General features: G+C 40.1%; 1 protein-coding gene and 1 pseudogene across 1 annotated transcript in view; one reads left to right on the top strand and one right to left on the bottom strand.

Annotated features, from left to right (window-relative positions):
* Nucleotides 1-12,899, bottom strand: part of HSPA4 (heat shock protein family A (Hsp70) member 4) — a 47,024-nt gene that overhangs the window by 31,872 nt on the left and 2,253 nt on the right. Inside the window, exon 2 of the mRNA XM_077768626.1 lies at nt 1,876-1,933. Within this exon, the coding sequence (XP_077624752.1) occupies nt 1,876-1,933 (58 nt within the window). The remainder of the gene's footprint in view (nt 1-1,875; nt 1,934-12,899) is intronic.
* LOC144235295 (uncharacterized) lies at nt 4,347-5,686 on the top strand (annotated as a pseudogene).

Here is a 12,899-nt window from a genome sequence, read left to right as displayed (position 1 = left end):
TCAGAGTCAAAAAAGTAAAAAGACTAACAGCAATTAAATTAAAAAAATTTTTTTCAGGGATGCCTGGGTGTCTCGGTCAGTTAAGAGTCTGACTCTGACTTTCAGCTCAGGTCATGATCTCGCGGTTCATGGAATTGAGCCCCACGTCAGGCTTTGTGCTGACAGCTTGGAGATGGCTTGGGATTCTCTCTAATCCTCTTTCTTCGCCCCTCCCCTGCTCACACTCATGTGAAGTGAGGAATAAGGGACCTATTAAAACCACAGTGGCAGGGATGGCACTGAAGCTCAACTTGTATTACTTCTGCATGAAGACATGTACAAAAGTATCTCCAATTCTTAAACTTCTAATCAACATTTACATTAAATGACCTTTAATTTTTAAAAATTACCATAGTTTGTGACTCAAACTTTTCAAGAGTCAATTTGGCAATATCAATTCAGAAATTCTAATGAAAGAAACTTAACATTAGGAAAAAACATTAAGTACACAAAAATAAATGCAAGAAGACCATGACCGTGTATAATTTATAACAGCAGAAGACTAGAACAGCCTAGATGGTCAATTAACAGGAGATGGATTTTAAAAAAAAAAAAAAAGGAAAAGGAAAAGATGTATCCATACAGTGGGTAACATTATTTTAGAAGGTTAAGACAAGTATCTATATGGTATGATCTCACTTTTAAAGTGAAGTAATCATTTAAATCCTTAGAAAGTACAAAAGGTTAGACATTAAGATACTAAAAGTGACTGTCGATAATGATACTATGTGTTACTTCCAAATTTCTTTTACATTTTTAAGAATTGCAGCACTCCTCCTCATCAGCTACCCGCTACTTAAAAGGCAGACACAAGTCCCTTTACAAAACAATACAAGGCCTCCAAAATCAGGCCCTACTTCAAATGCAGTAGGCTGCCAAGCAGAAACTCAGTATCACAATAACTATGTCATCCTAGAGATAGACAGGCAGCTGAATACAGTTAACTATTCTCAATAATGAAAACAAGTTTCAAAACAGAACTCACTGGAATTTTAGAAGGCAAGACATTTCAAACTGGTTATCTACTTGCTATCTACTCCTTCTTAACATATTTTCAACTTCTTGAAAATCAGGTTATAAAACACCCAGTGTTCTATATGTGATTAAAATCAATTGGCTACGCACCATTTTCTTGGGCTTTTTGTTGTTGTTGTTAAATTTATTTTTTTAGTAACTTCTACATTCAACTCAACATGGCACTCAAACTCAAGACCCCAAGATCAAGAGGTGCATGGTCTTCCAACTGAGCCAGGCAGGGGCTGGCTTTTAAATTGGAAAAAAAGGGTGCTCCAGGCTGAACCAGAAAAAGGTTTAATACACAACTCCATAATTTCATAATCACCTCAGGCCCTCACACTCAGAACCCTTGGAGTTCTGCCACTCTAGTTACTCAGAAACCAACAAATATGTCAGGTTCTTGTTTCATAAAGTAAACTAACGTCAAGTGTGCTTCTAACAAGTATGCTTTCCTTTTTTAAGAACCTTGATTAACAAGATCAAATCTACAAACAATGACTCTAAGAAGGTGTAAGATGAAGACTCAAAAAGACTTTAAGAAACATGTAAAATACACAGGAATAAGTAAGCTTTGCTTAAACAAGATATAGACAAAATACATCCTAGTAGCTTACATTAAACAGATTACTCTGTTTGTATCATTTTAAAAAGCTATTTGCTCTTCACTCAAGCACAGGAGACTAGATCAGGCCTGTCTTTCTCAGCTGTCCACCTAGGGACTGCCATAGTAGGCACGTAATGGGCACTCCAATAACTGCTGAATGAAAAGAGGGACAAAAGAGAGAAGTCAGTCATTTTAAGAAAAAAACAAAACTCTACCTGGCTTTTAGCTGCTGCTCCAATTGAACGATTCTTGGGACCAAAAGAAATGCAAGCCCTAGAAGAAAAAACATTTAAGCATCAAACCTTACTGCAACATTACATCCAGGTAGGATTCTATCACCAGAGCAGGCAAGTTTTCTGAGTGTGAGATAAAGTCACATTTGTAAAAGCACACAGCAAATCTGATTTTGACCCCTCCAGTGAGTAAAACTCTCCATGAGAATGGGCGGCATCTGGAGTCATGTCATTTAGGCTTTGAAACACAAATCTGATGTGATAACCATCTGTCTCCCCATACTTCCTAGAGGTGGCCCAGCCAATCTCCACTATTCTTTTTCTTCAAGTCTGGGGCTCAAAATCCCAATACAAAATAATGTACCTTCTTACCAATAAAATGTGTCTTTTCAAACAGCTTGCAACCTCACCAAGTAGTGTATAAACCTTGAGAACAACTTCTGTCCTCCTATATATTAGTAAAAGATAACTTTAATAACCTTATGTATACAACCTATTTATATGTATTAACTCATGAAATTCTCAAGAGCACCCCATCTTATCCCTCTTTTATAGCAGAAGAAACTGAGTTTAAAAAGGTGAAGTAAACTTATCCAGGGTCACAAAACTTAAAAAGCAATGGAGTCAGACTCTAGATCATTTCTCCATACCTTACACCTTAACTCTGACCCTCTGTATCTGCCCTAGACCCCTAGTTCTTTCAATTTAGAGTAAGTAAACTCTGGAGTCATACTGCCTTGGTCCAAATCCAACTATATTTAGATGACATATTGACAACTACTTTACTTAAACTTACTAGCCCTCTGCAATCTGCCAGGACGCTGGGCCTTTCTGTGCCTTAGTGGCCCCTTCCACCCTACAGGGTAAGAACCCCTGTGTACCAATCTCCCAGAGAAGGTGAAGGTATCTGTGTCCTGTAGGAGTACGGCATGGCCTGGTGTCTCCTCAGATTTGCTCTGAACCCTAAAAACTGCAGGACTACAATGTGGAGGTAGCCTCCGAGAAATACAGGTGGTCAAGCTTAGCTTTTCTGCATATATAACACTAATCACTAAAATTTCTTTTTAAATGTCCTCACAACCATGTAAGTATCTCTTCTATCACAGCCCATATTGCCCTTTAGGAAAATGCTAAAGATAATCTTATCCACTCTATTCACCTTCTCCACTGGTAAAAGGCCTTCTAGCCTAACCCTAACAATGGTACACTCAGAGCTTTTCTAAATGCCACCAGAGCTGAATTTCTAAGGTGTATCACACCAACACCTCAATCCCAACATAATTACATGCAATATTATTTGTCTTCCACTGTTTCCTGCAGCCCTTTCTTCAAACCTTCATCTCCTCAAAACAAACACTGAGTCTTACAATAAAAAACATTAATGTTCCCAACTTCATTATATGTCCTTATGGGGTAGGTGTTCTCTTCTACCTGTGTAACTCTGAAGTGGTCTTGCTTGTGATTACCTTCCAAACAAAATAAATAACCAACAAATAAAGCCCAGGTTCCTTAACTTAAGATCTCTCACTATCCCAACCCCAACCCCATTTTCCACCTGTATCTAAGGCACAGTGACCCAACACAAGTTAGTCATCCAATCTTTCTGCTTTGCTCATACTTCTGCCACTTGAAATGCCTTGGTCCTTCTATATGTATCTCACTCCTTCTCCAGAAACATCACCCACTTTGTCCCTCAAGTAAAACTTAATCTTATTTCTATTTCTTAAAACTTACCAAAATTAGCTTAAAAACTTACTGGACTTTGGGCAATGCAATATAGAACACCTTCCACCTCAAAGAATGTTCTATTATACAGAGCTGCTCTAGGTAATATTCTCACTTGAAGTCAATTAACGTTTTTACTTACTTTTAAAACCTACATCTGCTTTAACAGTAAATATATGGTTTTATTTTGAAATTTAACTTACAAACCTTTAAATATTTGACTTATCAGGAATTTGTTCTTGTATGTAGTTTGAGGTAGGGATCTAAAATTTTTGGGGTGCCTGGGTGGCTCAGTCAATTAAGTGCCCAACTTTGACAGGTCATGATCTCACAGTTTGTGGGTTCGAGCCCCGCATCGGGTTCTGTGCTGACAGCTCAGAGCCTGGAGCCTGCTTTGGATTCTGTGTCTCCCTCTCTCTGCCCCTCCCCAGCTTGTGCTCTGTATCTGTCTCTTTCAGAAATAAATGTTTTAAAAAGTTAAAGAAAAAAAAATTGTTTTGCACATCTTGAAAAGCTGAATAAAAAGCTGGTATCTGTTCAAATTACAGTTGACCCTTAAACAACAATGGTTTGAACTACAGGTATTTTGTGATATGGTACAGTAACAGAAACGTATTTTCTCTTCCTCACTATTTTCTTACTGACATTCTTTTCTCTAGCTTACTTTATTCCAAGAATACAAAATACATGTAACACATAAAATGTGTTGACTGTTTTTTTAATCAGTAATGGTGCCAATCAACAGTAGACTATTAATAGTTAAGTTTTTGGTTAGTCAAGTTACAAGGAGATTTTCGACTGTGCAAAGGACTGTCACCCCCTAACCCCTAAAACTGTTCAAGAGTCAGCTGTATTCATGCTCTTTTGGCTCATACACACACACACACACACACACACACACACTACTGTTACAACTTCTTACAGAACAATCAAATGCCTCTACTGGAATGCCAATCTTCACATGATACAGCACTAACACATCAAACAAGGCATAACTCTGGCAAAGTATGCAGAAAGTCCACATTTTACTTAGCATATCATAGAAAATCATCAGTATCCTAGCACTACAAAGCAAATTACATTCCAAAAAGTTTTTTAGTAGTAAGCCCACTGCACTAAAGAAAGAAATCCTTAGGTTTTTCACTTTGCCATCAACTTTACTGATTTGAATACCAGTGTAGTAAAAGCTCAGACTCTAGAATCCATATAATCAGTATGGGTCTGTCCAAATCTCTTCTCAGCCTTTCTAGTTGCATGATGTCTCCGTTGCTTAACATCTCTGAAATTCCATCTGCTCATCTCTAAAATGGGAAAATTAAGGCAGCAGCCTTAACAGCTGAGGAGAGCAGGAGGTGGTCAGGGTGGCAGAAGACGGCTCCTTCTCCTACCAAATGCAAAGATCACTCTGCCAAGAAGTCCAAGGATCATTCTAAAGATAAAGAGGCCACCAAGGAGTCCAGCAAGAATAGTCGCCGCAGGCACAAAGCTTGGAAGAGGTAGGTACAGTGCCTCCATGCTTCCCCTAGCGGCAGCAACACCAGGTCGTGGTCCAGCTCTACCGCCAGCACAGGTGCCGCTCTTCAGCACCTAGCTGCTGGCGAAGGTACAGCACGCCCTGCATCTCCAGCTCCAGCAGTTCCTCTGGCTCATGGAGTCCTTTGAGGCACAGGCATGACAAAAGGCAGGGGACCTCGCTTCAAATCCAAACCACTCAAAAGAGATGAAAAGGAACGGAAAAAGTGGAGCCCTTCCCCCTAAATCAACCCAAGTGCACATCAGAGGGCTCAAAGGACCACATCAGTGAGATAGTCTCCAATTCTGGGGAAAATTTAAATGATTGATGTGCTCATAGAAAGGATGTACCCCCATCTACCTAAAGGTTAAGCATCTATGTATGGAGTTTGAGAATCCAGATGAACTAGAAGATGCTGGAAAGAGGACAAATCGATGGCCAGAAGATCATCAGCACAGCTCTGCTGGCTCCCTGGCCTAGGCTGCCCCCAAGTGATTCAGCCCTCCCAGAAGAATGCGGCCACCACCCCCCATGTGGCACCAATCGCACCCATAAAAAGACAGAGTTCCCTGAGGCACAGGCTTCCCCGTGTGCTGGGAATGTCACTCCCCTGACTGCTGCTGCCACAGGAGCTGCTCCAGTTCCAACTACTCCCGATAAATAGGGCCATCGAACCTCTGTGCCTTCTGACTTCTATCCCATCCACTTCAGTTTTGTCACTTTTCTAAGCAAAGGAGGATTGGTAGGAAAGAAAGAAATTCTTCATTCAAGGCCTGGCTCCAAACGACAGCAACTGAGACATTTCCTCTGACGACAGACATTTCCTTTCCAGATGCAGTAACATTATTGGTTTGGGGTTGTGCCCATGAAGATGCTCTCCAGTTTGCAGGAGCTCCTGAGTCAATTTAGTGGCAAAGCCATCAGGGACAAGCAGGGTAACAGTGTGGCCCCAGCCTGCGGGTATGATTTTCATTTCCACAAATGACAGGGATCTCATCTGGCGGCCGGGTCATGCTCTTGCTTACTGGTCTGCAGGCTCTCTCAGGAAGGAACGCACTTTTGAGCAGCTGCTGTTCCCACTAGCCTGGCCCTGCTCCCCTGCTCCGGTCTCTTCCAACATCTAGGGTCAAACACTCCATGTTAGTTCGCGAAAATGGTTCTATTTTTACATGTACTCCTGCACACACACCCACAACCCAGGTCTCCATTTCTCTCTGAAATTGGTAAGCAAGTTGAGATCCATTTCTACAGGGTCAGCACTGTGTGGACCCCNTACCGTGGCAGTATGTACAGTACTTTTTGGGTTTTATTGTACAATTAGTACTGTAAGTTTTGTTTTGAGTTTTTTAACTTGTAGCATTTTGGGCACTGTTGTGTTTATACTTTATTGTGTACGATGAAAGGACTGTGTTGAATAAACCTGGGATTAGAATGCAGATTTGAAAAAAGATAAAAATAAAATGGGGAAAGTCACAGAACCTACCTTATACCCGCTACAAAGATTAAATGTGTTGATCCACTGTTAAAGGGCTTACATCAGAAACCGGTACATTAAACTAGTTTGCTATAAAAGTCTGCTTCACCTTCTCAAGCTATACCAGCCAGCCATCTTCAAAATCATCTACCCAGGAGGAATACAAAGTCCTACTTCCATTCAAACAGAACAAATGTGGGGCAGCTGGATGGCTTAGTCAGTTAAGTGTCCGACTTAAGCTCAGGTCATGATCTCCCTGGTTTGTGAGTTTGAGCCCCACGTAGGGCTCTGTGCTGACAGCTCAGAGCCTGGAGCCTGCTTCAGATTCTCGGTCTCCCCCTCTCTGCTCCTCCTCTGCTCATGTTCAGTCTCCATCCCTCAATAACAAATGTTAAAAAAATGATTTAAAAAAAAAAGAACAAATGAGTGAGGGTCAATACACCAAACAGCACAAATCAAAGGATTTTTAAAATAAAAGCTTACACAAAGTAACCTAATATTCAAATGTGAAGAAAGCCCAAAGAGACTAAGTCAAATATTAGGGCCAGTTCTAGAACCTAGTCCAGTGCTTTCTAGTTGGTGTAAGCTCACTGCACAAAATTAGAAAAAAGTAAGTTTGGCAAAGAAAATAACTGTAATTCCACAACCACCATCCCCACCATGGATGGCAACTATTAGCATTTAATTAAGTACACCTACAGAATTCAAATAATTATAATAGGTCCTAAAAAACACATAAGCTCATATTCGGTTTGCTTTTCCTCAACACAGCATCGGAAAAACGTTCAGGGGCTGAATTATTGCAACAAGATTTTTACATGGAACAAGGACAGAAGGAGCTATTAAAAAGAAACATATCGGGGCGCCTGGGTGGCTCTGACTTCTGCGCAGGTCATGATCTCACAGTTCGTGGGTTCAAGCCCCGCATCGGGCTCTGTGCTGACAACTAGCTCAGAGCCTGGAGCCTGTTTCAGATTCTGTATCTCCCTCTCTCTCTGACCCTCCCCTGCTCATGCTGTCTCTCCTCTCTCTCAGAAATAAACATTTTAAAAAATTAAAAAAAGAAACATATCTACTACTCCCCACTCACCAGGAACTTCCAAAGTTTGTACACAGCCTGCACCCAATCTTTATCTATGGCAGGAAGCTCTCCTTCATCCAAGCAGGTCAAGCTCCCACACCTTTCACATACCAGGCAGTGTACTAAGCACTCTACACTTGATTTTCCCAGGTACTCAGAGCAGGAGAAAAGAACTACTACTGGCCTAATTTTATAAAAGAAATTAATGTGCCCCAAAACAGAACTGGTAAATATCGCATCCAAGATTCAAAATCAGGACTACAGCCTCCAAATCCCATATATACCTGCTTTTTGTATTACTTACCAAACCCCTTAAATTTATTCCTACTTCTAAACCTTCACTTAGACCATCCCAATCCTTTCCCCCATGTGTTTTAATCCTATGTGCTCAAGCCCTATCCTGGTCTTTCCTCATCACTCCACTCCATCCCCCACACATGCAACCTCTCCTCTGCCTGATAGCTTAAGTCTGTACTTAATAACCTGTCCACAACTGTACTTACTCTCTTATGCTATTTATTACCACTTTATCTCATTCATAGTTCCACCTAGAATGGTTACATCTCTGGGAAGCAGAAATCTTTATCTTGTACATCCTCTCTATGCCACACAACTCCAAGTCAGTGCTGCTAAAAACAGACACTCAGCTACTTGATTGACATTGCTTTTCCTCCACTCCTAATTACAGGTTGCTTTACAGGAAATTAATTCAAATTAAGTTCAAGACTCCTCTGTTCTAATCATTAAGACCTAGAAATAATCATCTTTTTTAGGCCAGAGAATAACATCATTCTCCCTTTCCTGGGTAAAAAATACTACTGACCAAATATTTATGCACATTCTAATGGGATGTTATGAACAGCTGCAATCAACACAGATCCTTAAAAGGCAGTTTCATGTTTAAAAGAATGTGTAGAACTGCTCAGGAATATTAGAACAGCTGTTGGTCTAATTTGCTTTCTTAACCTATATAAGAAAATGAGTTTATCAAGAATTCACAATAGTCTTTAGACTATCAAATAAAAGACTTAAGCAAAAGTGTCATGGAAAAGATTAATCGGAGTATCCTTTGCTTACTGTCTTAGCCCTGAACTAGAAAGTACCTCCCAAAATTAACGTCAAACAGACCAAACAACTCACACTTAAAACAGTAATACCACTCTCAAAGCACAGCAAATTATTTTCCTCATATTTTTTTAAAGTTTATTTTTGAGAGAGAAAGAAAGATAAAGTCAAACAGGGAAGGGGCAGAGAGAGGAGGGACAGAGGATCCAAAGCAGTCTCTGTGCTGACAGCAACGAGCCAGATGCGGGTCTCAAACTCACCAAACATGAGATCATGACCTGAGCAAGATTATGACCTGAGCTGAAGTTGAACGCTCAACTGAGAATCACCTAAGTGCACCTTTTCTTTCTTTTTTTTAAGTAGGCTCCACAGAGCATGAAGCCCAAAGTGAAGCTTAACCTCATGAGCCCGAGATCAAGACCTGAGCAAGATCAAGACCTGAGCAGAGACCAAGAGTCAGTTAACCTACTGAGCTACCCAGGAGCGCCTAGCACAGCAAATTCTTGAGGCATTAAGATTTGCACATTAAAAGCTGCAAATTATGAACCCTTAAGGCAAACTTCAGTAGTTTCATTTTATTACTCTAACATATAATCCACTAATGAAGAGAATTAATAAAAAAATACAAAAAGGTATTAACCGCAATACTAGAAAATACCTGGCAATATTTACCGTGTCTGGCTTTATCCTAAACACTTTGCATAGTTTTAACTCATTATAATTCTCACAATTCCAGTGAGAGAAATCACTTATCTTCCTGTTATAAATTAATCCTTCACATCTGTGTCAAGTCTCCTGGCAACAGTACTTTAAGCACATACAGTTGACCCTTGAACAATACAGGTTAGAAGTGTATAGGTCCACTTACACATGGATTTTTTGATACAAAAAAGCAGTATAAATGTAATTCTTCTTATGATCTTAATAACATTTTCTTTTCTCTAGCTTACTTCAAATAGAACACCTACATAAAATTACTTGTTCAACTGTTTATATTATCAATAAGGCTTCTGGTCAACAGTAGGCTACTAGCAGTGAAGTTATTGGAGTCTTAAGTTTTTATACACAGATTTTCAGCTGCACAGATGTCAGCACCCTTAAATCCCACACTGATATACAGGGTCAACTGTATATTCTATGCCCCAGCAATTCCACATCTGGAATTCTATCCAACAGAAATAAAAGGACAGGGGCGCCTGGATGGGTCAGTCAGTTAAGGGTCCAACTCCTGGTTACAGCTCAGGTCATGATCTAGGGGTGGTAAGATTGAACCCCAAGTCCAGCTCAGTGCAGAGCAAAAAGCCTGCTTGGGATGGACTCTCTCTCCTCTCTCTGCCCTTACCCCACTTGCACACACACTCTCTCAAAATAATCTTTTTAATCATACATTTAAGAAGGTAGATTCCTACTGAATGAATCTAAAATATATGTGAAATAAAATTTACAAAATACATTATGATACTATTTGTTCAAACACACCCACTCCCCCATGTCTATTTATACAAGTCTGGAGAAAAGGTATATAAGAATAAACAACAAACAGCAAATAACAAGGACAAGAAACTTTAGCACCTTTATTGATACAACAAACAAGCATCTTGTTAAGAAAAGTTTTAAATTTTTTCATGTTTTTTATTTATTTTTCTGAGAGTCAGAGAGAGCACAAGCAGGGGAGGGTCAGAAAGAGGGAGATACAATATCTGAAACAGGCTGCAGGTTCTGAGCCAGCTGTCAGCACGGAGCCCGATGGGGCTCAAACCCACGCTTGAGATCATGACCTGAGCCAAAGTCGGACGCTTAACTGACCGAGCCACCACCCAGGACCCCCTTTAATTTTGAAAACCCAATTTAGGGGGTGCCTAGGTGGCTCAGTCAGTTAAGCGCTGACTTCGGCTCACGTCATGATCTCACAATTCGTGGGGAGTTTGAGCCCCAAGTCAGGCTCTGTGTGGACAGCTCAGAGCCTGGAACCTATTTTGGATTCTGTGTCTCCTTCTGTCTGTCTTTCCCCTGCTCCCTCATCTCCCCCTCATCCTGAAAATAAAATAAACATTAAGTTTTTTTTTAATTTAGAACCTAATGGCATAAAGTTTCTGTCAGTTAGTCTACCCAATTTGTATACAGAACTGTATTTTAGCTCTTTATGATTCTAAAGAACTACTTCCATTTCTCCAATTAGACACATGAGAGTGAATGAGGTAAGCAGTTTGAACTTTAGTTAACAAAACAACTTCTTTGAATCCAAAGGATCCAAGATCCACCTGCTGCACTTAGCTCTACACAATATGCAAAATAATCAACTTCATAGGAATATTTTCTTCACACAAGTATCTGATATTAATCTCCCAATTAACCAAAAAGTACGTACATACTTTCAGCTTTTGCTCTCTCAGGGGTAGCTAATTGTAGACAATTTGGTCTCTTCCAATTTCAAATATACGGTTTTATTAGGAACTAGGTCCACGAAGAGGGTAATAAACACAATTCACACACAAAAAATATTTTCATAAGTAATTCATTTTTCTGTCCCATAAACTTTTTGTAAAGTATGGCCCAATCCTTCCATGTTTGGCATTCCAGTAACATTTTCCTTCCAAAGCTTTAAGGTTGTACCCTTTCTACTGCAATAATCCCACTAAATATAAGCTTTTCATCTTATTCCGAAGCCTATGACCAACACCAACCTGGATGCTCCTAATTTAAAACTCCAAAGTTTATCTCAAAGCCACCCCCCCACCCTCTCTCTCTCTCTCACACACACACACACACCTGCCATGCTACTACACTAGTGGAGAGCAACACCAACTCCCCCATGGACTAAATATTGCAATAACCTAAGTAACACTCTGCTTCTTCCTCGTCCCCTTCTCAGATAAATCCACTCTCCACAAAAAAAGCCAATCATACTTTTAAAATTTAAATTCTATCAACTCCCTGCACCTAAATAAAAACCCTTAACATGATTTACAAAGTCCTGCCTCACTCTCTGCAGTCCATCTCACACCCATTCTCTCAAATGGCTCAAGAATAGTTATGATCTTCTCAGTCAGGCAAGTGTACCAAGCTCTTAAATACCTCAGATCTTCTTCAACTGCTGTTCTTTCTGCCTGGATCAGCTCTTCCTTAGATCCACCCACCAACTCCATGTAAATGTCTACTCATCCACCAGGGCCTAACTAAAATGGCACTTCTTTAATAGTACCTTCCAGGAGCACCTGGATGCCTCAGTCAGTTAAGCAGTTAACTTTGACTCAGGTCATGATCTCATGGTTCATGAGTTCAAGCCCCATGTCAGGCTCTGTGCTGACAGCTCAGAGCCTGGAGCCTGCTTCAGATTCTGTGTATCCTTCTCACTCTCTCCACCCCTCCCTTGCTCACCCTCTGTCTCTCAAAAATAAATTAAAAAATAAAAAAGAGTACCTTCCATCTCCAGCGCACATCCAATTTAAATTAGGTGTCCCCCCCCCCCCCATCATAGTATTCTATACTTTCCCATCTGGACCTTTACTACAATTAGTAATTACACATTTGTTTAGCATCTGGGGTTTTCCCCCCACTACCCATGTGGATGATGGCAGGATCCTGTTTATTTGTGCAGAGTACCTCCAGGGCTTAGCACAATGCCTGGGACATATTGGAGGCCCTCCATGTTCTCTAAAGAGAAGAAAGCCTGTACTTGGTTTTTCGAAAAGCAAGGGTCTTTTCTGGACAAGAGTTAACTGGATCCTCAAAAACTGAATCCAAATACTGTTACACCTACAATTTGAAATGAGGTAATTCCACGATAGCCAACTCTTCAAAAACTGCGTCTTATTTCCACTATCACACTAAAGCAAACCTACATCATACTCTCTGTGCCTGAGACAAAAATCCATTTTTCCAGAACTACTATAATAAAAATCAACCTTTCCAATCCCAACTTCAATTTTGGGACTCCAAGAAAGAAAATTAAGCTAATCAAAATCATAGCTCAAAATGTATGGTATCTCTACAAGTTCCTGGAAAATATAAAATATGGGGCAAACATGTAAAATAATTGCTTAAAGTATTTAAACAGTATTTTCTTACCACAGTTACATGATGTGTCTAGTCACCCAACAACTAGTCTTTGACGCAAAACTAATTTCAATTTGGAAAGATTAATCTTT

The sequence above is a fragment of the Crocuta crocuta genome, unplaced genomic scaffold, assembly GCF_008692635.1.
Source record: "Crocuta crocuta isolate KB4526 unplaced genomic scaffold, BGI_CrCroc_1.0 scaffold64, whole genome shotgun sequence".
Taxonomy (NCBI): domain Eukaryota; kingdom Metazoa; phylum Chordata; class Mammalia; order Carnivora; family Hyaenidae; genus Crocuta; species Crocuta crocuta.
This window is presented reverse-complemented; position numbering and strand designations above follow the sequence as displayed.